Raw genomic sequence first — 27,514 nt, forward strand, 5'->3', positions numbered from 1 at the left:
TTAAAATTAAATTAAAATTAAATTAAAATTAAATTAAAATTAAATTAAAATTAAATTAAAATTAAATTAAAATTAAATTAAAATTAAATTAAAATCAATTAAAATTAAATTAAAATTAAATTAAAATTAAATTAAAATTAAATTAAAATTAAATTAAAATCAAATTAAAATTAAATTAAAATTAAATTAAAATTAAATTAAAATTAAATTAAAATTAAATTAAAATTAAATTAAAATTAAATTAAAATTAAATTAAAATTAAATTAAAATTAAAATTAAATTAAAATTAAATTAAAATTAAATTAAAATTAAATTAAAATTAAATTAAAATTAAATTAAAATTAAATTAAAATTAAATTAAAATTAAATTAAAATTAAATTAAAATTAAATTAAAATTAAATTAAAATTAAATTAAAATTAAATTAAAATTAAATTAAAATTAAATTAAAATTAAATTAAAATTAAATTAAAATTAAATTAAAATTAAAATAAAATTAAATTAAAATTAAATTAAAATTAAATTAAAATTAAATTAAAATTAAATTAAAATTAAATTAAAATTAAATTAAAATTAAATTAAAATTAAATTAAAATTAAATTAAAATTAAATTAAAATTAAATTAAAATTAAATTAAAATTAAATTAAAATTAAATTAAAATTAAATTAAAATTAAATTAAAATTAAATTAAAATTAAATTAAAATTAAATTAAAATTAAATTAAAATTAAATTAAAATTAAATTAAAATTAAATTAAAATTAAATTAAAATTAAATTAAAATTAAATTAAAATTAAATTAAAATTAAATTAAAATTAAATTAAAATTAAATTAAAATTAAATTAAAATTAAATTAAAATTAAATTAAAATTAAATTAAAATTAAATTAAAATTAAATTAAAATTAAATTAAAATTAAATTAAAATTAAATTAAAATTAAATTAAAATTAAATTAAAATTAAATTAAAATTAAATTAAAATTAAATTAAAATTAAATTAAAATTAAATTAAAATTTAATTAAAATTTAATTAAAATTTAATTAAAATTTAATTAAAATTTAATTAAAATTTAATTAAAATTAAATTAAAATTAAATTAAAATTAAACTAAAATTAAATTAAAATTAAATTTAAATTAAATTTAAATTAAATTTAAATTAAATTTAAATTAAATTTAAATTAAATTTAAATTAAATTAAAATTCAATTAAAATTAAATTAAAATTCAATTAAAATTAAATTAAAATTCAATTATAATTAAATAAAAATCAAAACAAATTTGAATTAAAATTAAATTTAAATTTTATTCAAATTTTATTTGAAATTTAATTAACATTTAATTAAAATTTAATTAAAATTAAATTAAAATTAGATTCAAATTGAATTCAAATTAAATTAAAATTTTATTCAAATTTTATTAAAATTTTATAAAAATTTTATAAAAATTTTATTAGAATTTTATTAAAGTTTTATTAAAATTTTATTTAAATTTTATTACAATTTTATTATAATTTTATTAAAGTTTTATTAAAATTTTATTAAAATTAAAAAAATAATTAATTAAAAAATATTAATTAAACTAATTGAAATTTAATTAAAATTTTATTAAAATTTTCTTTAAATTTTATTAGTTTTATTAAAATTTTATTAAAATTTTGTTAAAATTTCAATAAAATTTAATGATAATTTAATTAAAATTTAATTAAAATTTTATTAAAATTTGATTAAAATTTATTTAAAATTAAATAAAAATTAAATGAAAAATAAATCAAATTAAAATTAAAATGACTCACCGACACGATGAGGCCAAACTTAACGGAATCGGACACTGTTTTGCAGATGACTGGTTCCGGCAACGGTACGACGAAAACGAACCGGACTTATTGGCCAGTAGCAGCGGCGAGGAGCTGACGGGTCGGACGACGGAACAACTGAAATGGTTCTTACCAGGTTGTTACGGTTTTAACTAATTGAAACGCGCAATTTTTATCATTTTCCCGACCGACGAACGCTGCCGCAATCAACAAAGTTTTTTTTTAACTGCCGTTCAGGCAACTGTCAACAATGCGCGAAAGAATCGAACACTGAGCATAATTTCGGGGTTATGATTTATGCTCTCCAGAAATTTTCGATGAGCAACATATCTAACAAATGCCTAACAGTGTCGAACGCCTAACTTCCTCCGTGCTGGGAATTCATTTCACTGACAGATGACTTGAATGGACTACCCGCTTGGCGCACACCCACAGTTGATCAGCAGGAGTAAATCAATTTTATTTTGTATGGTGAAAAGCATCTAAACTTGAATTACTTGAAATAGAAAGCTTTTTCCGAAAAAATATTTGGTAGTCTTAATAGTGGTCACCATTGTGCACAACCACTACCAAATATTTTTTCGAATAATGTATTCCACTTCGATAAATTTGCCTTTAGATGCTATTCGTCATACAATATTTTTGCGATTTACTTTTAGCGCTTTTTCGCGCATAGAAGCTAGCGCCACATTGGTCGATGCGGAGAGTAGGAAAACAGCCAAAGCATTTAATCCATTCAGCTCACATGAATCGCGGGTTTAGACGGGGCAAGTGAGACGATTTCGTTTGACTTGAATGAAAAAGTTCAACATGTTCAACTTTCGTTCAAGTCAAGTCAGTTGCTCAAGTGAAATGAATGGTGGTGTTTACACGTTCAATTCGCATTTTCAACTGACTTGAATCAAGTCACTTGCACCGTCCAAACCAGGCATTTTGTCCGGGTGCCAGTTCGCGCGCGTTGCTTCGGTGGTTCGATTTTTCTTTTTCTATTCCGAAGTGAGGATTTCGACGGCAGCGGACCCAGCTTGCATCAGTGTGCTATAGAATTTCGTCCGGGTGCCAGTTCGCGCGCGTTGCTTCGGTGGTTCGATTTTTCTTTTTCTATTCCGAAGCGAGCATTTCGACGGCGGCGAACCCAGCTTTCATCAGTGTGCTATAGAATTTTGTCCGGGTGCCAGTTCGCGCGCGTTTGCTTCGGTGGTTCGAATTTTTTTCCTTTTCTATTTTGTATTCCGAAGTGAGCATTTCAACGGCGGTGAGTGTGCGGTGGACGCGTCGTGGTCGTGGATTGAGTCGGTTCCGAATTTTTTGCTTCCCGTCGCGCTAGTTCCCAATACACTTTTAGTTGATAATAAATATTTTCTTTCATTTTTTGCATTTACACAAAAGAGTGAAAAGTGTTAGTTCGGGCTCGCCGGTCGAAAAAAATCCGAGCGCCGACAAGTGAGTCGCGTTCAGTGTATTTCTGTGTGGAATAGACTAAAGGTTTCTGCTCCCTAGTGGAGTAGAGACGCGCGATAGAAAAGTGGTCGGTTGTTAACGGCGGTTTGTGTATATTGAACCATTGTCAAATCATATCACCAACCATAGGTGACTCCCGGACTGACAATGTACCATACCCTACTAACAAAAAAATCCTTCCTGAGACAAACGTGGAGATGCAGCTATTCGCGGTCTTTATAACAACGTTTGTCTTACTAACATTCCCTCCCATCCTCGATGACCGTAAGGACGTGGCCGGCGCCGTTATTGACCCTATTAAAGTTGAGAGCTCTCGACCTGTGTACATTGAGAATAGTAAGCTAGTCCTAAGCCCTATTCTTTGGTTCCTTGTGCAATTTCGATTGTTCTGGTCAATCACGGAGTAGCAACTACGAATGAATTAACTACATCGGCTGTTTTCCTACTCTCCGCATCGACCAATGTGGCGCTAGCTTCTATGCGCGAAAAATCGTTAAAAGTAAATCGCAAAAATATTGTATGGCGAATACCATCTAAAGGCAAATTCTTCAAAGTGGAACACATTATTCGCAAAAATATTTGGTAGTGGTTGTGCACAATGGTGACCATTATCAAGCCTACCAAATATTTTTTCGGGAAAAGCTTTGTATTTCAAGTAATTCAACTTTAGATGCATTTCGCCATACAAAATTAAATTGATTTACTCCTGCTGATCAACTGTGGCTGTGCGCAAAGCGGGTAGTCCATTGTGCGGTCATCTATGCTCATGCTCATGCTCTTAAACTGAAAATCGAATAGAATTTCTATTTATTTTTTCCTAAAAAAAACAATGTGTATTATTATTTCGAAACAAATGAAACATCGGCATTTTTTATTTTGTCAATCTTGAAACCGTTTTGTGCCTGCATTTTGGTCCGGGTAGTTTCACACTCATCTGTATTTGCACTTCACCGATTAAAAATGGATGAAGATAATGAATGGACTACCCGCTTGGCGCACACCCACAGTTGATCAGCAGGAGTAAATCAATTTTATTTTGTATGCTCGAAAAATCGCTAAAAGTAAATCGCAAAAATATTGTATGGCGAATAGCATCTAAAGGCAAATTTATCGAAGTGGAATACATTATTCGAAAAAAATATTTGGTAGTGGTTGTGCACATTGGTGACTACTATTAAGCCTACCAAATATTTTTTCTATTTCAAGTAATTCAAGTTTAGATACTTTTCACCATACAAAATAAAATGGATTTACTCCTGCTGATCAACTGTTGGTGTGCGCCAAGCGGGTAGTCCATTGCGACACCATCACCACACTTTTTTGTTTGTTTCCTAACTTTCATAAAGTTTTCTAAATTTCATTAGGTTTGATGTGGAGAACATTCTAGAAGGTTCTTTTCATAAAAGGGTTAACAACTTAGTAGTGGTCATTAGAAGAGAAAGTTCTCAGTTAATAACTGTGGTAGAGGTCATAGACAGAAGCTCATAGCTGAGAAGCAGGCTTTGTCCCAGTTGAGATGTTACGCCAAGAAAAAGAAGAAGATGTTCCATGATGCTGCAGAAGGTTCTTCCCCTTCTTTTGAAGCGTCCAGAAACTTCAAGGAGATTCTCGAAACTTTAAGAAGTTCAATACTCCAAAACATTCTAGAACGTTCTTTTTCTATTTTTCCGAAATCTTCAGCAACTTCCAGAAAGCTCTTGGAATCTTTAGAACATTGATGTTCCAGAACATTCCAGAAAGTTCTTATTATTTCTGGAAAGTCAAAACACATCCAGAAAGTTCTCGTAATTTTTATAAATTTGATACAAGTATGGTAAAACCAAGGGTAAAACATTTCAACGAAACATTTCAAAGCGTTACAGACAGACAGACAGACAGACAGACAACGCTGGGCTTTTATATATATGATAATATTTGTTTTATTTAAAAGCCTGGTATAATTCTGCCCTTCTTGGCGAGTTTCTGCATCTTCTTGTTTTTCTTTTTATCCACACGCTCCTTAATATTCTCTGCCCGCTTCTTCTGCTTTGCATTTTTCGTGTGCTCAAGTTTTTCCTTCCGTTGAGCCCATTCTTGCTTCGATTTGGCAATCTGCTTCTTGCGCTTGTGAATTTTCTTCGAAAGCAATCCAAGATCATCTTTTACCTGTAAATAAAAGATAAAAGTGTCAAAAATAGATTAACTACATCGGCTGTTTTCCTAGTCTCCGCATCGACCAATGTGGCGCTAGCTTCTATGCGCGAAAAATCGCTAAAAGTTATCTGTGCTAAAAGTAAATCGCAAAAATATTGTATGGCGAATAGCATCTAAAGTCAAGTTTATCGAAGTGGAATACATTATTCGAAAAAATATTTGGTAGTGGTTGTGCACAACGGTGACTACTATTATGCCTACCAAATATTTTTTCAGTAAAATCTTTGTACTTCAAGTAATTCAAGTTTAGATGCATTTCGCCATACAAAATTAAATTGATTTACTCCTGCTGATCAACTGTGGCTGCGCGCAAAGCGGGTAGTCCATTAAATGCTTTGGCTGTTTTCCTACTCTCCGCATCGACCAATGTAGCGCTAGCTTCTATGCGCGAAAAATCGCTAAAAGTAAATCGCCAAAATATTGTATGGCGAATAGCATCTAAAGGCGAATTTATCGAAGTGGAACACATTAGTCGAAAAAATATTTGGTAGTGGTTGTGCACAATGGTGACTACTATTAAGCCTACCAAATATTTTTTCAGTAAAAGCTTTCTATTTCAAGTACACTGTACAGAAACATCCTCCTTTTATCGTATTTTTCATCATCCGCGTTATATTAACCGTTATGTGGCCGGCAAACTTTTTGCTTTTTTCTACACCGTGTATTTTATGTCGTTTTCGTTTTTGCGGCGGTGCTACACCGTTTCGTGCTACACTTGTCGCTGAAAAAAACCAACGTTTTTGGTGTAGTTGCATTGGTGTGCGTGTATAAAAACCAAAATATTGACAACTTTGCAAACGCTGATTGGTGGACGCGGTGTACACCTGCTACACTCCCGATTTTTTGAGTGCTGCACTATCATGAGCGGTGCAGAAAAAGTGCTACACCGGTGCAGCACGAAAATCAAAAACGAACATTTTCGGTGCAAAAGTGCTGCACCGGTGTAGCACCACCGCAAAAACGAAAACGACATTAAATGGGTACTGGGTACCCGGGTACCCTGCCGGCCACATAAGGGTTAAAAATCCATCCTTCTCTTCTCAACTGATGGCAACAATCGAATAGCCTATCACCGAGAAATCAAAAGAAAACTATTCACATTGCAGATGATTGTACTTTCAATGAATTAACTACATCGGCTGTTTACCTACTCTCCGCATCGACCAATGTGGCGCTAGCTTCTATGCGCGAAAAATCGCTAAAAGTAAATCGCAAAAATATTGTATGGCGAATACCATCTAAAGGCAAATTCTTCAAAGTGGAACACATTATTCGAAAAAATATTTGGTAGTGGTTGTGCACAATGGTGACCACTATTAAGCCTACCAAATATTTTTTCGGGAAAAGCTTTGTATTTCAAGTAATTCAAGTTAAGATGCATTTCGCCATACAAAATTAAATTGATTTACTTCTGCTGTGCTTGTCAGCCGAAGGGGTTGCTGCACAGTACCATCAGAAGCTAGACGAGAGGATAGGAGAGACCAACGGATCTGGAGATGTCAACAGCTTATGGGGAAGTATCCACGAAGCAGTGACAACAACAGCGCAAGAGGTGATTGGTACCGCTCAGCGACGCCAACGTAATGGTTGGTTTGACGAGGACTGCCAACGAGCGACGAACGAAAAGAATGCCGCCAGAAGTCGAATGCTAGTGGCCGGTACCCGGCAGAACAGAGAGCGGTACAGGGTTGCAAGAGCAGAAGAGAAACGAATCCACCGCAGGAAAAAACGGCAACACGAAGAGAGTGTTATTGCTGAAGCGCAGGAAAGTATGGACAGGAACGATATGCGGAGATTTTATGCAACTGTCAATGGCGCGCGGCACAAGACTGCGCCAGTGCCCGCCATGTGCAATGACCGGGAAGGAAATTTGCTGACAGACAAAACAATGGTGGCAGCCAGGTGGAAGGAGCACTTTGAAGATTTGTTGAATGGTAGCAGCGAAGGAGCACCCAGGAACAGGATTAACATAATGGTGTTAGTGCTGAGGTAGTGATTGATGGGGAAGTGTTTGAAGTTGTTGAAGAATTTGTTTATCTTGGAACACTTGTGACATGTGACAATGACGTTTCTCGTGAAGTGAAAAGGCGTATTGCAGCTGCGAATAGGGCCTTTTACGGATTGCGTAGCCAGCTTAGGTCCCGTAACTTGCAAACGCAAACAAAATTCGCTCTGTATAAGACGCTGATTCTTCCGGTTGCCCTCTACGGTCACGAAGCGTGGACGTTAAAGGAGGTAGACCGAAAAGCTTTTGGAGTTTTTGAGCGCAAAGTGCTGCGGACAATTCTCGGTGGGAAACAAGAATATGGAGTGTGGCGCAGACGCATGAATCACGAGTTGTACCAAGTGTACGAAGATGCGAATATTGTGAAACGTATAAAATACGGCAGACTTCAGTGGGCTGGACACGTAGTGCGAATGTCGGAAGAAAGAATAGCGAAAACAATATTCAGCAGAGAACCCGGTAGAGGTAGGCGACTTCGTGGGCGGCCGCGAACTCGCTGGCTGCACGCGGTTGAAGAAGATCTACGATCCCTACACGTTCGGGGAAACTGGAGGAACATCGCCCAAGACCGACGAAGATGGTGCTCTACTATACGCTCGGCATTGGAGTAAAGTTACTTTGTAGCCAACAAGGTATCAAGGTAGGTACTTCTACTGATCAACTGTGGCTGCGCGCAAAGCGGGTAGTCCATTAACGGTTTGCGCTGAGTTTATGTCTTCAGCGCACTATTTCCACAGAGAACAGACATCCAGGCTAGAACAAATTTCATTCGTAAGGTTGTGTAAAGATTTGAATCTTTACTTGAGTAAGGTTGCAAACCAATACACGATGACAACACATACGCCACCAAACACCATATTGCCACAGTCAGTGGTGAATTGAAACATTTCAAGTGGTGAATTCAATTAGTATGGGAAATTACCCGACTGCAGCGCCACGCTATTGCCACTTGTGTTGCCGATTTCAAATGGTCGTTAAATTCCTTACATAGTTTCGGAACTGGACTTGGATGTCTGTTCTCTGTGCTATTTCTATGATTTCTATGGATAAGTGCTCTGAACGCACAGAGTTGATTTGTTGTAATCGCGCACTTTTATTTACGTTTTCGCACTCTTGAAAACTCGTGCGATAGTCCATTGGATAAGTAAATGCGCTATATTCTACTTTATCGATCTTGTTGCCGTCCTTTTCATGCTCATGTTATTGTTCGTGCAGTTGAAAACCGGAATTTTTGACACGCGAAAATCGATTTTTCTCCTAAACCATTCGTCGGACGTACGTCGGGCAAAGTGAGCTGGATAGAGGGCCAGATGCGCTACCCAACGCACTACGTCCGACGTTAGGTTTCACGTAGGGTATCGCGCCACTTGGGCGCGAGCTTGGGCAGTGGCTTCTATATTCGTCTGTTTGCCACTATAGCTCAGTCAATTTTGAACCAATGAATGGACTACCCGCTTTGTTCGCAGCCACAGTTGATCAGCAGGAGTAAATCAATTTAATTTTGTATGGCGAAATGCATCTAAACTTGAATTACTTGAAATACAAAACTTTTCCCGAAAAAATATTTGGTAGGCTTAATAGCGGTCACCATTGTGCACAACAACTACCAAATATTTTTTCGAATAATGTGTTCCACTTTGAAGAATTTGCCTTTAGATGGTATTCGCCATACAATATTTTTGCGATTTACTTTTAGCGATTTTTCGCGCATAGAAGCTAGCGCCACATTGGTCGATGCGGAGAGTAGGAAAACAGCCGATGCAGTTAATTCATTACCTACATCGGCTGTTTTCCTACTCTCCGCATCGACCAATGTGGCGCTAGCTTCTATGCGCGAAAAATCGCTTAAAGTAAATCGCAAAATATTGTATGGCGAATATCATCTAAAGGCAAATTTATCGAAGTGGAACACATTATTCGAAAAAATATTTGGTAGTGGTTGTGCACAATGGTGACCACTATTAAGCCTACCAAATATTTTTTCGGGAAAAGCTTTGTATTTCAAGTAATTCAAGTTTAGATACATTTCGCCATACAAAATTAAATTGATTTACTCCTGCTGATCAACTGTGGCTGCGCGCAAAGCGGGTAGTCCATTGGTTCAAATTTGACTGAGTTATAGTGGAAAACAGACGAATATAGAAGCCAAGTGGCGCGATTCCCTATGGATTTGGAGAAAAATCGAATGTCGCGTGTGGGGAAATTTCGGGTGTCAATCGCGACGACAAATACATCTGTCAAAAAGACCGGAGAGTTGTCAGTAATTTTGAGGTTAGGTTCTTTGGTGTAATAGAGAATATTATGTCGTTTTCGTTTTTGCGGCGGTGCTACACCGCTTCGTGCTACACTTGTCGCTGAATAAACGAACATTTTCGGTGCAGTTGCATTGGTGTGCGCTGCCGTGAATCGCATATCTGTCCCATTTGCATAGGAAATCCAGCAAAGATGGGACTGATATGCGATTCACGGCAGTGCGTGTATTAACACCAAAATATTGACAACTTTGCTAACGCTGATTGGTGGACACGGTGTGCACCTGCTACACTCCCGATTTTTTGAGTGCTACACTATCATGCGCGGTGCAGAAAAAGTGCTGACCGGTGTAGCACGAAAATCAAAAACGAACACTTTCGGTGCAAAAGTGCTACACCGGTGTAGCACCACCGCAAAAACGAAAACGACATTAGTAATCCTACATAGTGGTTTCGCAGCGCGGTGTCACGAACACTAATGGAATTTTACTGGTTGAAAATAGGCCCATTTGATTTTGCTGGGAACAGCTGATCTTTGTTTACTATTTTCAACCAGTAACTCAAGTGGTGTTCGTGTAATGCAGCGTGTACGTACATGCAACACTACTAAAAGCAGAAACCACTATTATAGAGATCTGCGGAGGCAGCCATAGTGGTTTCGCAGCGCGGCATCACGAACACTAATTCAAATCTACTGGTTGAAAATATGCCCATTTGATTTTGCCGTGATCAGCTGATTTTTGTTTACTATTTTCAACCAGTAACTCAGGTAGTGTTCGTGTATGCAACGTGTACGTACATACAACACCACTTAAAGCAGAAACCACTATTGTGAGCCAATCGTGCAGAGAGAACTGTCAAAGTGTGAGCCAAATGAACATGCTTATCGTTCGTAGGAAGGTGTCGTTCGAACGGTATTGCAATCGGAACTAAATAAATAAAAATTATTTATTTTTAATATCGAGATATTAAAAATCAGGCCAAACATGTCTAAAGGTCCAATCCGCAGAAGAGAGACTCTCTTTGGTTTCCCTCTCTTTTGTTAATATCTCAGCTGTTTATTTATATTATGATTGTCTCCTTGCATTGAACGATGGTCAAAACAATCGTCTTTTTATTTGTACTGCAAAAATAGTTGAAAAGTGTACCATTACATTGCAATAATGGACTACCCGCTTGGCGCACACCCACAGTTGATCAGCAGGAGTAAATCCATTTTATTTTGTATGGTGAAAAGCATCTAAACTTGAATTACTTGAAATAGAAAGCTTTTACTGAAAAAATATTTGGTAGGCTTAATATTGTGCATCCTAGCTTAATCACTCAGATGCTGCTGATCTGAGTCAGCCGCCATAAGATTGCGCCCGTTTGATTTGTACACGGCGGCTGACAGCTCCACCCGGCGGCTGCAAAACAGTTTTAGCCAAGGTGCACACCGTGTGCAAATCATACGTGCGCGGTCTGGCGCGATCTGAGGCTGCGCGTTTCGAACGCAGCTTGCTGAGAATCTAAGATAAGCGCGACAATAGTAGTCACCATTGTGCACAACCACTACCAAATATTTTTTCGAATAATGTATTCCACTTAAATTTGCCTTTAGATGCTATTCGCCATACAATATTTTTGCGATTTACTTTTAGCGATTTTTTGCGCGTAGAAGCTAGCGCCACATTGGTCGATGCGGAGAGTAGGAAAACAGCCGATGTAGTTAATTCATTGAAAGAGAAAGTGAACAAAGAGAGCCTCTCAAATGCAGCTAGGACCTATTGAAATGTTTGGCCTGAAATGTATGTATGTTTAGTAAAAAGATAAAAATTTATTAATTCTGCTTTCAAAAGCTCATGCTTATGACGACACTTTTGTTGCTGAACTTGTCGAAAAACTTCCATTGCTGCTTCTTGCTTCACTTCTGCCGATATGATTAGCGTAACACTTTTGCAATGAATTTCAGATTTCTTCGATTGTTCCGCTATTTCAACAAAATTTTGGAAAAAAAATCTACCATAATTAGAAAATGTAAACAAAACAACTTGAACCACAACGAAGTCACGCACAAAGTTTGAACATCTAGCTTTGTAGCAAGTGTTGGCAGCTGTTGTAAACAAAACAAACAGCGTTGCTGAATCGACGTATGTAACTTCCGCTCATCTCTATGGGGCTGTCCATAAACCACGTGGTCATTTTTTTGGGACTTTGCAAAAGCTGCCTCTTTTTGCAAGTGAGCAAAGCCAGGATAAACAAGTGCCGCTTGGTTTCATGCTTCTTTCGTCAGATTTGTGCCTCTAAAGTTTGTATGCAAAATTGCAAAGGGATTTCTTGACGTTTCACCATTTCTTGATGTGTCGAAGACAAAGTACATGATGGCAAAGGGATGAATCGCCGCGCCCGCCACCCCGAATTTTTATCGGCGGTGATGAAATCGAGGCGGTTGAAGAATTCGTGTACTTGGGCTCACTGATGACCGCCGACGACACCAGCAGAGAAATTCAGAGGCGCATTGTGGCAGGAAATCGAGCTTACTTTGGACTTCGCAGAACTCTACGATCGAATAAACTGCCGTGAATCGCATATTTGTCCCATTTGCATAGGAAATCCAGCAAAGATGGGACTGATATGCGATTCACGGCAGTAAAGTTCGCCGTAACACGAAGTTAACTATCTACAAAACGCTGATTAGACCAGTAGTGCTCTATTAGCACGAAACATGGACCCTACGAGCAGAGTATCAATGCGCTCTTGGAGTTTTCGAACGGAAGGTGTTGCGTACCATCTACCGAGGAGTGCAGATGGAATTAATTAATTAATTATCTTTATTAAAGAGATTTTCAGCACAGTTCTTGGCTGGTTCATCTCTGAAGAAAAAGGGAGAGAGCTTCTTATTGATAGGCCCCCTGTCATACAGAGTTAAGTAATATAATACAGTTTACAGAGTATATGCTAACAGATTTAAGAAAATGGTTTCGTAGTTTCAATATCGTATTCCAAATCGGTCCAGGTGAGTAGCGGTGTGGTCTGGCTTTGTTGACTGTAGGTGTCCCTGGTTTTCAGATATCGTTGTATAGTCCGGCGTCCTTAATGAAAGATAGTAGTATTGTCTCGTTGGTTGTATTATTTGCAAGGATATCCACTATGCTGTTTGGAAGTTCATGTTGAACTCGAAGTCCTTCATAGCAGGGACAGTTGACAAGAAGATGTTCTACCGTCATTGTCGCGTTGCACGTGGAGCATATTTTGTGAAAAGGTCTCCTGGATCCCATGTTGTGTGATGCATGGGTATGTCCCACTCGAAGACGAGAAAGGATTAGTTGGTCGTGGCGATTTGCTGTGTCGGTCCAGGGTGTTGTTTCTCCCTTGATTTTTCGTATGAACGGATGTCTTGTGTTAACCCATTCTTGGGCCCATACTACGCGAATTGTAGATTTTACCCAGTGTTTGAGATCTGCTCCTGGTACCGCCCTGGTGAACCTGCGACCAGTTCGACCTATGGCGGCAAGCTGGTTGGCTTCTACGTTATCGTTGATGCCACAATGGCCAGATACCCATAGCGGAACAGTTCCTGTTGGGCAATCCTTTTGGATGGCCTGAATCCATGGGTGGCGGGATGTTGGAGAGGGTGTCCGGCCATTTGGCCGAATGCCGTTTGGCCGAATGTCGTTTGGCCGAACGCCATTTGGCCGAATGCCATCTGGCCGAAAGGGTCGTTTGGCCGAATCATGATCAAAAGAATTCAGAGGAAGTTCAGAGCCAATATGGTCATCAGAAGTATTTCCTTCTTTTAATCATAGGCTATTCTTTCTAGTTTTGATATGTAGGGATTAGTTGGCGTTCACATTGCCAATACTTTGTCAAATATTTTTCCTTCTTTGAATCATATGCTGTTCTTTCGAGTAATACTGAGACGGGAAACAGTGGTATGGTCACTTAAATTAATCATTCATTTTTCGGCCAAACGGCATTCGGCCAAATGGCATTCGGCCAAACGACCCTTTCGGCCAAATGGCGTTCGGCCAAACGGCATTCGGCCAAATGGCGTTCGGCCAAATGACCCGGAACCGTTGGAGAGTTTATAGTGGTGAGTACGCTGGCAGAGCCGGAGATAACGCAAATTGGTTTTGATGCTGGTGTTGTAGTAGCAAACAGTATAGCAGCGGCCTCCGCCGAAAAAACAGAGCATTGGTCCGGTATCCGAAGTGCAGATGGAAGACGGGACTTGGAGAAGGCGAATGAATCACGAGCTGCATCAGCTACTGAGAGAATCAACCATCGCCCACACCGCGAAAATCGGGAGGCTACGGTGGACGGGTCACGTCATCAGGATGTCGGATAGCAACCCGACTAAAATGGTTCTCGAGAGTCATCCGACCGGTACAAGAAGAAGTGGTGCGCAGCGAGTTAGGTGGGTCGACCAACTGGAGGATCTGCGGACCCTACGCAGAGTGCGGAACTGGAGACAAACAGCCATGGACCGAGTAGAATGGAGACGGCTACTATGTACAGTAGAGGCCTTAGCCTGATCGGTAAGGTAAGTAATAATTAACTTTCTTCGTGCATTAGCTGATGCTCATCGCGCTAACGTAGTGCAAGCTTATGTCGTTTTCGTTTTTGCGGTGGTGCTACACCGGTGCAGCACTTTTGCACCGAAAATGTTCGTTTTTTATTTTCGTGCTGCACCGGTGTAGCACTTTTTCTGCACCGCTCATGATAGTGCAGCACTCAAAAAATCGGGAGTGTAGCAGGTGTACACCGCGTCCACCAATCAGCGTTTGCAAAGTTGTCAATATTTTGGTTTTTATACACGCACACCAATGCAACTACACCAAAAACGTTCGTTTTTTTCAGCGACAAGTGTAGCACGAAACGGTGTAGCACCGCCGCAAAAACGAAAACGACATTAGTATGCCTGTCTGGGTAATAATTTACATTTACATTTATTGTTTAAATAATACGGCAACCTGGCAGCAAAGCCATAAATCAGGTCAGGGACTCTGACCCCAATGCACGATACGGGTTAAATAAAAACCGTATACAGGTATGTTCCGTTTTTGTCACTATTCGTTTTTATCACTATCCGTTTTTGTCACTATCCGATTTCATCAACATTTCATTCCGTTTTTGTCAACACTATAGTTTTTGTCAAATTTGTTCCCTCGAACACGAGTTATTTATAGTTTAACATTAATCTTGAGGCAATGCGTCCATGAATGAACTTGAAGCAACCACCAATAATGATATAGAAGACGTATACGTTACAGTAGCTTTCAACACATTTCAAAATAATGTGTAAATTTATGTGTTAATTTCTCTCGCGCATAATTTTACTCCTTATTTGAACATAAGAAATATTAAAGCAGTGGTCCAATAGAAAAATTTAACCGAGCCAAACCTGACAGGAGTTGGCAGGAGGTAACACGTGAATATCAATATCATCATCAACAATTTTGTCGGGTTTGTAAAATTGCTCAATCATTTTACAAGTGTAACAAAAGTAGCTAATCATGATAGATCAATAAGAAATGGAATGTGCATATAAAATCATCAAAGGACGGACTCGTTTTTCCGGCAATAGGAAAAAACACCCTGGATGATCGAATTTTTTTTTCATTTCATTTGCTTATTGTGTTAGGGCACCTTAATTGGTATCTTTTCCGGGGATTGCTCCAGGAATTTCATCCAAGGAATTCCATCTGAAGATCGTTCTTCTCATTTCTTCTTCTTCTTCTTTTTCTTCACGGATCTACGTACCAACTGGAACTAGGCCTGCCTCTTCAAGTGTTTTTCGAGAACTTAAACAGTTTATGGTTTATCTTTGACTGTCCTGTCATTGTCTGATTTTTTACACTACAATTATGTAACGTTACGAAACTTTTTTAAGTGAAATAAATTTAACGCGATTTTTTACACGATTTGCTTGAAACTACGCTATGTGCTGAATTATTCTCTCCTGGCAGCTATTTCTTTCCGATGGGGCTCAAATTTCTACCAGAGATCTCTCTTACCATCCTTGATACCCTGTCCAAATTTTCCCGACCGAAACTGCTACATTCACTAGCCTAACTGGAGATTCCTCTAGAATTTTGTCCGGGATTTCATCTTTCGATTGCTCCAAAATGCAATCTTGACTTTCTTCTGTCATTCCTACTAGCGATTCTACCTAGTATTCCTCCAGATTCCTTAATGGGTTTCTTCTGATTAATCGTCAGGAAATAATTTAGAAGCTTCTTTAGGTGTAGAAGGAGTTAAGTCTTTCAGATATAAGTTTCTTCAGAAAAGAGGAGTCTAGGATCCTTGAAAACAATCTGAGGGTTTCTTCAGCAACTCCTGAAGGGTTCTCAGAAGAACAAGAAACTAGGGACTCTCAAAAAATCCTAAAGGAATCCTATCAATTCTGAGAGTATTCCTTGAGGAACAATTCGATGATTTTTTGAAAGAACTTTCTCAAGGTTTCCCATTCTGAACTTCTAGAGGATTCTCAGGAATGACCCTCCGGAGATTTCTATACAGAACATTAGGAGGACTCCCTGAAGAAACTTCTTGAGGATTTGAGGGAAAATTCCCTGGAAGATTACTAGACTAAACTTCTGGGAGATTCCAGACTAAACTTCTGAGAGACGCAGTAAGAAATCGGGGAAAATTATTATTATAGTATCTTTATTAACGAGATTTTCTGCCCAAGGCTGGTTCATACAGTAATCATGGGGAAATAACAAAGATGAAAGATAGAGAATCCTCTTGGAAAATCTCTTGGAAGTATTCATAATAATAGTTCCAGTAGGTGTAGGTGTTTCTACTGCGCATAAATACCAAAAAAAGTCCTGTAGGAATCCTTCAAATAAATTTTGGAAAGGAGGACATTCCAGGGAAAAATATCACAAGAAACTCTTTAAAGAATCCAAAAAGAACTTCTGATGAAATTCTAGGAAAAAAATGTTGAAGGAATCCCAGAAAGACATTCTGGAAAAACTCCTGGAGATATATCAGAAACATTTTCTGGGGGGATTTCAGAGAGTAATCTTGGAAGAATTCCCGTATGAAATTCTGTAGAAAATCCTTTATTTCAAAAGTAAAATCTTGGTGAATCTCTAAAGCAACTCATGGATGAATTTCAACAGGATGTCTACGTCAGCGAGCTGTTCCCAACATAGTGCATAAGGAAGGTTAATAAATTCCAATTCCTGGGAGAATATTTGAAGGGATCCTCAAAGAAACTCCAGGAGAAATTTAAACAGAGACATCTTGATCCGAGAAGGAATTTCTTAAGAAATCATTAGGGGCAGAACCTCTTTTCTTTAAAATTCTCATCTTATTCCAAAGGATAAACAAGTGGCATGTAGTACAAGGTAACCTAGAAAAAATCTGGAGGAACTTCTTGGAGGATCCAATATTCTGGAGAAGTTACAAGTGATTACTTAAAAAAAATCCTGGAGATTTCCTAAAAATATGCTAGACGAAACTTTTACAGGAATCTGTAAAGATGATACTCGTGGAGAAATGCCTTCTGGAAGGAAGTAAACATATCCATTTTTGTTAGGATATCGAAACTATGTTCCTGGAGATAAATCATTCCTGGAAGTATGTCATATTTCAAAACGTTGATCCAGGTACTGGAACTATAATACCGTGAGGTGCCCATATTTCGTGCACTTAAGAATTCTCAAAGTTTGATAAACGACTGAAATTTTACCATAAAGTATGTCAGATTAATCTCTTCGATAATATTTAGTGCTGGCACTGTAGCTCCCAAGAAAAATATAAATTAGGCAACTTCACATTATACAAGATAGTTACAGCATTAGTTTTAATTTGTTTGAAAGTGCCAAATTTCGTGCACGGGTTCCAAATTTCGTTCAAAATGGGTCCAAATTTCGCTCACTCTAAAAGACGTAGAATTCGCCTAAATATGTTAATTTTCAAAACGTAGCATATTCGTAGAATACCAATGAAACAATAAAGTGTAGATGAAATCGATGTCTGTGACGAAATATGAGTGAATATTTGCTGTTTACCATGTTCGCCCTGGATGTTTACATTAAGATTTCCAAAATCCTTCTGTAGTTTTAGGGGTTAGTATTTTTGACGTTTGTTTTGCTCTTTTATTGAAATCTTATTAAAACAATATATTGTTTGCTATTTTTTTTTTTTTTTTTTTTCATAGTGATTACGGCGGTAGCACACTGTGCTTATGTTCTAACACCGCACCCTTTCCCTACGTTTGCTTCTATGAGCCTCTATTTATGTTTCAACACACAGAAGTACGTAGGCATATCGTGGCCCAAGTCGACACTGTTTTGGCCTGCGTTGAACAAAAATAGTTTTAATAAAAGTTTCCCCTTTTTTCTTTTTGTCAATTGTTTTTTTTTTTTTTGTAGTATGGTCCATGTATTTAGTTAGGTTCTTGTCAATTTGTCAGTTATTCGAAGTAGATCTCCAATATGTAGTCAATAAGTCAATTAAGTCATTTTGATCTGTTCTATCATAGCAGCTTTAGTCTTTGCTTTATTGAAGTGTAGTTTGGAAATATGCTGAATATCGTTATTAAAAAGAGACGTCTGGAACTGTGTCCTGCTAGTTGTTCCGTCATGCACTAATAATGCCTAGGAGATTAACGAAAACACGTGTGTTCGGTCAGATGTCCATTGCGTAGAAAGTCAAGGAAAATAGGTTTCTTTATTGTCATTTGTTATGTAAGCCTCGCTTGAAGCACTTCCCGTGTGAACCCTGTCATCTGTACACCAACTAATTCGTATCTTCGTACACAGCTAAATACTATACTGCCAACCGGCGAAAAGCCTATGGGTAAATATTTAAAAAAAATGAATAATAATGCTGTCTAGCGCGTTGTTTTCTATCGGCCACTATTTTAGTCTAGTTCCAAACTGCAAGCTTTTTTCCAATCTTATCGTCAATTGTCTTCTAGATACCCCACGGAATTGATGAGTAGTGAGTACAATGCAGAGATCCCCCCCCCCCCCTCACACTCCCAAATTGTGGTAGGCCCCCGCTAAACCTGCAAACCAGACCCACTCCCAGCCAAAATCTCTAGCAGATGTGGACAAACCGGTGCTCAACGTGCTCTCCCATAGTGGCAACATCAAATATGTGGACTGTACAACAATAGTAGTTTTAATGAAATGAATACTAAGAATTTAGGCCGACACTCGAAGTGACGAACTTTACAGTGCTAGTTGAGTAAATACACGAAAGATGGGTAACAACAAATGTGCACAAACAGATGCATAACAATATGCATGCAAAAAAAGGCCGCAACTATCCATGGTGAATTTAAAATAATGACAGCGTAAATATAATGGAACAGACTCACCGAATTTAGCTCCAAAATGTCCCTTGACGATGGTATTGTTCACTCTTTGTAGTCACGCGTTGTAGAAAATGAACCTGAAATGACAAGAAGACAGTGGGCCGCCAAACTCCACAAAATGGCGGCCCGGAAATTTTAGTATTCTGTTTATAGCATTGTTGAGCATCATAGAGAGCATAATTTATATTCAGTTTTAAATATAGTTTCTTGTTACTATGCTAAGAAATTGAGAGTTTCAAAAGTTTTTTTTTTTCTACCTGCACCAGTGAACTTCTTGAGTGAACAGCATTCAACATCTAAAATTTAGATTCTAAATTGTTCATTCACTAATGCGATTTTCTTATCACCCTGCCCTGTCTTAATTAGAAGATATAAGTAATGCAGAGACATCCCATATGCACTCTTGCATTACATAATAATGTTGGACCCTGCTGCAATCAATGTCGTTATGCTATCCACTCCTGAGTTTATAGTTGCTATAAAAATAATTTCGAAGAAGTGAAAAAGAATAGTACGAATCAACTTGTTAATAAAATACTGCTACTATTACTATTACTACTACTCTTACTACTACTACTAATACTACTATCAAAAGTGCAATGAGTGATCGTTGGCTTCCCAGTCTTGTTAGTAGTTAGAGGGTTAGTATAGACTGGTAATAAGCCCTGCCGGTCCCCCCAGCACTGCGCGTAATCAACTGTTGTTAGATCATGCGACAGCGATTAAGCGTATGCTGGAGGTATGACAAATCAAGCGTTTAAATTAAAGTCAATAAAGCAATGGCATGATTATTCAGATTCTATTTTAGTTTAATTTTGTAAAGAAATGCTTTAATTCAAAACCTAGTTACTTTCAAATACTATTCCATTTACTGGTTCACTAATTTTCGTTACTATATTTAATTTAGCTAATCTATAATTATAAAAGACTAAAATTGAAATTATTTAAACACATTTTCACTATATGACGACGCTTGATAAGCCATCGTCAAACCCATCACTCTTGGACAGGGATATATTGTTTGCTATTTGAATCAAATGTTCACTAACTTTACTGATGGTTAGTAATGTGAATCAATTCATTTTTTTTAATTGTAGCTTTTTACGTTTCTATTATGTGCCATTATTAGGCACATTCTTCGGGAGGTTACATAGTTCTGGTAAAGTGTCGTCTTCCAAATTTGTGTTCTGGCAATAAAGCTTACGGCAATAATTTGCTTGAATGAAACTAGCGGCTGTAAGCTACTACTCGCAATGTTTGGGTAAATAAAATCATCCCGAGCTTACTTAGTATTCCCACATTTATAAATTTGTTTATTTTTTTTTCTACGTAGTGTATGAGCAGTCCCTAGCTAATTTTAAACCAATTAAAATAGTTGTTAGAACTATTATTAATAACCGAATCATACGATGGCTTTGTAGCCATTTGTGTACACGTGAACCTCTAAAACAAAGTTATGGAAAAGAGTGCACGAAATTAGGGACCCATACAGATTGTGGGTTCCTAATTTCGCCAACAACAAAAATGTTGAAACAAAATAAGAAAATAACATTTTTAAGTAATTTTATTGCGTATTATAATAAAACATATTGAATTGAAATAATCAAGCATAAATTGAAATATTTACCTTTGATGGAGATCGAAATATTTGTTCACTTCCGTGAGTGTTGATTTTCTCGTATCTTTGAATATGGCATCTACTATTTGCATACATTTGCAATTTATTTTTCAATCTTTGACATAAATCAAATTTTTCATTTCTTTTTTTGTGAATTGTATTGAGATCAAATGCAGTTTTGAGGTTATAGCAAATTTTGAATAATTCCGCTGTTAATTAGATAATAATGCTCTCAGACGTCAGAAGTTAACGAAGTTTGGGCCCGCACGAAATTAGGGCACCCCACGGTATGTGTCATTCTTTCGTTCAACGAAGATAAATTTCCAAAAAAGTTGTGAAAACCACTTTTCGGCATCACGGTCAGAAAACTGTAATTCGAACTGTGCAACCAAGATGTACTAAAACATATCAAAAAACAATTAAATTTCATAGTAAACTGCATATTTCCACTTTTGGAATGTGTTCTACAGTAAAACTTTCAATTCGTATTAAAATGTTGCAAAATATTTTGTCAAAGAAAATTATTCCGTTTTTATCACTATTCCGTTTTTGTCAACTGAAAATCGCGGACCGTGTTGATAAAAACGGAACATACCAGACAAGCTTAGTAGGTATCTAGCTAAAATCCAAAGTAGCAGATATTCCAAACTGGCACCATACAAAAGCGACGTATCTGGCATGACGTATCTCTTACCAACCCGGTGTATGTGTATTTTTGTCTAAATTCATTGTGAAAATGATATGGAATAAGTAAGTTTTGTTTCTTACCTAGTGCGTGCTATATCCCTGGTAATGTTAAGCACGAAAAATCTGATGAAAAGTCTTTTTATAAAAAAAACTATTTTAGTGAGATGGTCGTCAACATTGACCATGAATTTACTCAGATCAGTGAAAAGTTAGATACGTCGAATTGAAAAATTATGCTTGAAATATCGACTCAAACGGATTCTTACCTTATGGCCCATTGTTTTAGCAGTCGCACGCTCCCATGCCTTTTTATTTTTGACCTCGGCATATTTCTCCGTTTCTCCGGAAAGTTTGAGCTCGTTCAATTCCTTCCTTTCGTTCAGCACTTTACGGAGTAGCTTTTTTGCATCTGTTTCGGTTCCCTTTCGCGACACATCATTTTCATCAAACTGAATTTTCGAAAACACAATTTTCCCCATCGTGTTGAACGTCGCATCCGAGGATTTCTTAGACATTTTCTGGGTATCTGGTTTTGATTCCTTTTCTTCCTGGAATTTATGCACCTGCTGCTCAATTTGTTGCGCTTTCCGCAAAGATTTTACTACGTTCTTTTTCTTGAGCAGTTGTTTTCGGGCAGCTTTGCCTTCCAGGGGTTGCTTCCTCTTGCGGTGCAAATATTTTGAGCTGATTTTGTTCTGCATAACTTCCAAACGAGCTTCTCGTTGGGCTGCTGCATCTTCGGTCACCTTTGGGAAAGGCCTAGAAACAGCACCAGGCCCATCATCCAACAAAAAATCGCTGCAAACGATGTCATCTGAAACGCACAACAGGGTAATATTCTCCGCCAGCTGAAAAGGTGATGCTTTCGTTACTTACCTGTGTTTTTGCTCGGAATTTGGAACGCTTCCAACAGATACAAATATCTGTCGTTAACAGCTCGCAGACGATGCATTAATTCGTCTTTCTTCATCGGCATTTTAAAAAATAGTTTTGAATATTTTTATCGCAAAATTAAACTAAATTTCACAGAAATTGCGATTGTACGCAACACGTGCATTTGACGAGCGATGCTGATGCGATGCGATGAGACAAGAGTTTGTTGTTGTTTATTCTTCGCTTCTATCTACACTGAACTACAAAATTTGTAGTTTGTTTAATCAACCCAAATTTAAGTTGTTTTGACGCAATCCCGGTCTTCCGTGGAATAACTCAAATTTGCGTTAAACAGCGAAAGTGGTGAGTGAGTAGTTCTCGTTTGAGAGCGGCAAAAAAAATTAACCCAGTGGTAAGTTATTTTCACCCAACGGAGGCCTCAAATGACGCAAATTTGGGATTATTCAAGAAAACCCAAATTTGGCTTCTTCCACGGAAGAGCAGCGTCGGTGCTTCTCTCTTTGTTTTCGACAACATTGCGGTGGGGCGAGGGAGAAAACAACCCAACTTTGAGTTAAAACTTTAAGCAGTTTAGCCAAATTTGAGTTTTTAAAACTTATTCTTTGGGATATAATATTTTTCCGTGTAAGTTTCCAAAAGGACTATCCGGGTAATCACGTTCAAATGTATGCGTGCCTTTTTTGTAGATGTACACTCTAAAAAGTTTTCACGTCCGATTTACGTGAAATATCACGTAGCTCATGCTTATCCTTAAAACTTCCAAAGTTACGTGGCGTTAGTCATTGTCACTCGATAACCACGTCGTAGGCACCGCCCTGTTTGGTGAAATCCACCTAGTTTTTCACGTAAACCGCTTTGATGCGTTCGTGTTTGTGTATTTTGACTTGGAACATTCCGCGGAACGAAAGTTACGTGACTTTCAGGTGTGAAAAACAATTCAACATGGCGTCGAGAAGGTTGGTGCAAAACGGCTTCCTAAAGTTTCCGTGCAAGTTTTGTTGTAAGTACTGAACGTTAATTTTAATTGTTTAAAGCAAATAATAGTGATTAATTTTATGCAGTTGTGACTTTTTTATGTTCAATAATTTCAGATCTGGAATGCGTCATAAGTCTCGTGACGGTAGCGGAGGTCAAACAGAGGAGTTCAACGAGTGTTAAAAACGGTTGGACTTCAAAGATTTTGCCTTATCATCCTTGGATTTATTTGGAACTCTGCACTTTTAAAGGATCAGAGGATCCGAAACGTATGTAGAAATGTAAGTGCAAATTTATCAAGTACATACTGTAAAATAAATGACTGATAAAGATGTTTCTGTAATTGTTACATATTAGCACCTGCTTGTAACGTATTTGAGGAAGTAAGATTTCAAATCCCTATAAAATGCAATGATAGATTTATTCTACGGTAGGGTAAAATCTATGAATATTTATTGCATTTTGTAAGGATTCAAATTCTCTTGCCTCTTCAAATACGTTGCAAGCTGGAGAGACTGCTTTATTTTCATCCAAAATTCGTACATAAATTACGTGAAATTCATGTAGCGCTAATCATATTTTCACGTAAAAGTTACCTGAAATTCCAGTGGCACTCACTCACATTTCACGTAAACGATACCTAAAACGCGAGTCAAATTTACCTGACTTATCACGTCGATTCTCGAAGCTAGAATTTGTCCAGCTACCTGACATTCCGGTGAAGGTGACGTGAAAAATATGGTGGACGAAAACTACCTATCTTTTCACGTAAATCGGACGTGAAAATTCTTCAGAGTGTAGTTGTGAAACTGCGAGGAAAATATTTGCACTCTTGCCCCGGACGTTAGTTTTATCATTATTTACCCGTTTTACCCAATTCGATTGTGTACACGGAAAAACAGATTACCTAAAAAATACGTTAAAAGAACGCAAAAATAAGTATACCGCTTGAACTTTTTACCCAGCAGTGGGTTGTTTTATCGTTCTCCCGCTCGCATTGTTGTCAAAAACAAAGCGAGAAGCAGCTACCTAGACGAAAATGTCCGTGCGAGAAGCCAAATTTGGGTTCTTTGTCGTTTACCTAAAAGTGGGTTTATTTCAACCCACTAGGGTACTTCGAAAGTCAACGCTAGGTATAGAAAGAACCTTGCGATGGGTTGCAATTTTCTGCCGGCATCAAACGGAAACTACCCACTCAGAGCTTTAACGCGGTATAGCCAAATTTGGGTTCTCGCACGGAAGAGCCGATATGAGTGAAAAGAACCTATATTTGGGTTGATTTCTGGTTCCGTGTAATATTTGCATATGCAATCTGAATAGTCTATTTTACGAAACGACAACAGTGTTGATATTGATATTAACACTCACGGGCTTGGGCGCAACCTCCTGTCAAATTTTCATTCATGAAATGAGCGATCAGCTGATTCGAAACGTCTCGTAAAATGGCTCATAGCCTTTCAATCGGCGTCAAGATCGGCGTGCACTTTTGTGTGAGGAAAAATTTGCGTTAGTGTTCGTGTGTTGAAATGTCACTTATCTCTAGAGCTTGCTGACCCGCATAGTTGTAAACTATAAGTGTACAATCTCGCATATAATCGACAACCATCAGTAACCATTTTTGAACAATATAACATATTTTTCGCCACCACCCTAAGTGATAGTGTCAGTATTTTGTAGTATACCACTAGGCAAATTGTAATGGCCCATTTAACAATATGACGAATAGGCTGTTAAGTTAGGTTACAATAAAAAATGAGCATTTTTCTCGAACAAAATTTTCGCAATACAATTAGCCATGCTGTTCATTTATAGTTCATTTTTTGCAACAGTGGTAGTGTGGACTATCAAGCCAAGTGGTTGCTATGTAGTGCAACAATAAATTTGATAGTAAATTATGGCATTAAGTGGAGTTGTTCATTTATTGTTAGATATGTTAAAATAAACAATATGCCATATTGTTTTATTCCCATTATGCAATAATATCAAAGCAATTTGCTATTTTCGAGTAACCGCTTTGACAAACAAACAATTTCTATAGCAATTTACAGTAAAGATGTCTATATACATCATGCAAAACACTGTTTGTTTGTAAAAAAACAGTTACTCGAAAATAGCAAATTGCTCACGAAATGTTGGATTAAGTAAGGAAACTAAACATTTATTGAAAAAGTATAGCGCACTAATTATAATAACAAATATAACAACAATCAAGTCTGATTCAGGCTCAAATTGATGAAATTATTGAAGAAAAATACACTTTATACACTTGTGATGAACTACAGTGGCTTAGGTATGATTATCCCAACCGTGAAGACAAAAAAGGAACTGCTGGAGCAGGTGCTGGAGCGTACTCTGTTGTGCTAAAATCCTGGCTTCCCTACGATCGATTCTGTCGGATGCTCTGCTGCAGCGTGAGGAATTGAATCACTCAGAACGGCGAGGTGCTTCCGGAGACTAACCGGTTCAAGTAGTTTCCGGAGACTAGCCGTAGCCCAGCATTTCGAATCTTGGTTTTACATACGGCGTGGAAGCCTCTTCCTTCGGCTAATCTTAACTCCTGAGTAGCTACTTGCACTAAGAAGTGATATTTTCTCTAAGAAAATGTTCTATGCACCCTTCGCCTGCAAGAATTAAATATATCGGTTGGAATCCGCATATCATCTAATTGAAAAATAAAGAAATGTTACCTGAACTATCTCGATTTTGATGCCAGCATTCTGATAGATGTCTTCTGTTGCTGCCATACGACACCTCACAACACAGCGAAACGGGATTATCTCTTTCTTTAAACTCAAAATATGGTTAAGAAACTAAGGAGAAATCCCTATCGAATACTCCAGATCGTAAAGGCTTCCTGATGGCATGATCTGTTCATCTCCTTTCCATCTCCACTTCCGAAAAACACAAACTACACTGAACGGCGGCTTGCGGTGAAAATTACTATTCTGAGGGTCAATTTAAATACACAACGCCACTAAATTTGTGCAGACTGAGTTTCGTTTCAATTCAACAGAATTATGTTTTCAATTTAACCATGGACTCGATTTTCAATTAAAAAAAAATTCTGTTGGCAACCGGATTCGAACCAAGAACCTTGACATCACCAGGCTCGCACGCTACCACTCGGCTATCGAACCGGTTGATGTGAGAAGAAACAAAACGCACACAAGAAGCGTTGGTGGGTCGATGATCATGTTTTGCCATGGTAAATTTGAAAACTTTTTTATGCTTGTCATTACTGCAAGCCGCCTTTCAGTGTACACGAAACAACTCGTCAAACAGTCTCGTGTATCCGTCAAGTTCCTCCGCGAGGATGCCACTTAGACGGAATGCAGCATTTTGGCACAACAACGTTTCCGACGATTACCAGTGGAGCACTTTGGGGAAGCTGTTATTGCAGGCGGCGGAAGCCTCTGCTACGATAGAGTTTGTTCATCTCCGGTCAATGCTGGTTGGAATACGGAACAATTCACCATACACTTATTGGGTCTGGGTGTATTTTTCCTCGGAACACCCGGTTCCACTCTTCCGCTCCGAGTCGGCACGATAACGCGCTGAAAATCAAGCAATATTTTGTTTACCAGCTGTTAACTAATTTATTTAACCAAAACTCTTACCTGCATAAACGTCTCCATTCATGCCAATGCACTCATCGGTACAGGGGAACTATAATGCTCAAATTTAAGGAAATTGGTTTGATGCTTCTATTTTTCAACTTTTTCTGCTTTATTGTAAACAAAGAAATCTCGCATTGAAGGCGTGCATTTTTTGCAAAATAAATTGGCACGCACACAGTTGATGTTCAACCATATCAGGTGTGGTCAAGGGTGTGGTCCAGTGAAAGTCAAACAATATATTGTGTCAATGTGTTTGTGAGAGCGTAGCAGTCCCACTAGAAATCCTCTACATAGAGATGAGCGGAAGTTGCATACGTCGATTCGGCAACGCTGTTTGTTTTGTTTACAACAGCTGCCAACACTTGCTACAAAGCTAGATGTTCAAACTTTGTGCGTGACTTCGTTGTGGTTCAAGTTGTTTTGTTTACATTTTCTAACTATGGTAGATTTTTTTTCCAAAATTTTTTTGAAATATTGCTCCGCTATTTTAAATCTGAAATTCATTGCACAAGTGTTACGCTAATCATATCGGCAGAAGTGAAGCAAGAAGCAGCAATGGAAGTTTTTTCGACAAGTTCAGCAACAAAAGTGTCGTCATAAGCATGAGCTTTTGAAAGCAGAATTAATAAATTTTTATCTTTTTACTAAACATACATATGCCGCCAATTTCTCGATATTAAAAATA

General features: G+C 37.4%; 1 protein-coding gene and 1 long non-coding RNA gene across 2 annotated transcripts; one reads left to right on the forward strand and one right to left on the reverse strand.

Moving 5' to 3' along the window:
- Positions 1–5,166: 5,166 nt before the first annotated feature.
- LOC109432824 (surfeit locus protein 6 homolog) lies at positions 5,167–22,413 on the reverse strand. The gene is made up of 3 exons (XM_019709168.3): positions 22,220–22,413; positions 21,610–22,157; positions 5,167–5,417 (listed from the first exon to the last, which is right to left on the reverse strand). The coding sequence occupies exons 1-3, from the start codon at positions 22,317–22,319 to the stop codon at positions 5,196–5,198; spliced, it is 870 nt and encodes a 289-aa protein (XP_019564713.1). The 5' UTR covers positions 22,320–22,413; the 3' UTR covers positions 5,167–5,195.
- Positions 22,414–23,098: 685 nt separating this feature from the next.
- LOC134291208 (uncharacterized) lies at positions 23,099–25,825 on the forward strand. Its single transcript, XR_009998973.1, has 2 exons — positions 23,099–23,237; positions 23,329–25,825. It is a non-coding gene; the product is annotated as an uncharacterized LOC134291208 (long non-coding RNA).
- The last annotated feature ends 1,689 nt before the right edge of the window (positions 25,826–27,514 follow it).

Source organism: Aedes albopictus, chromosome 3 (genome assembly GCF_035046485.1).
Source record: "Aedes albopictus strain Foshan chromosome 3, AalbF5, whole genome shotgun sequence".
Lineage (NCBI taxonomy): Eukaryota > Metazoa > Arthropoda > Insecta > Diptera > Culicidae > Aedes > Aedes albopictus.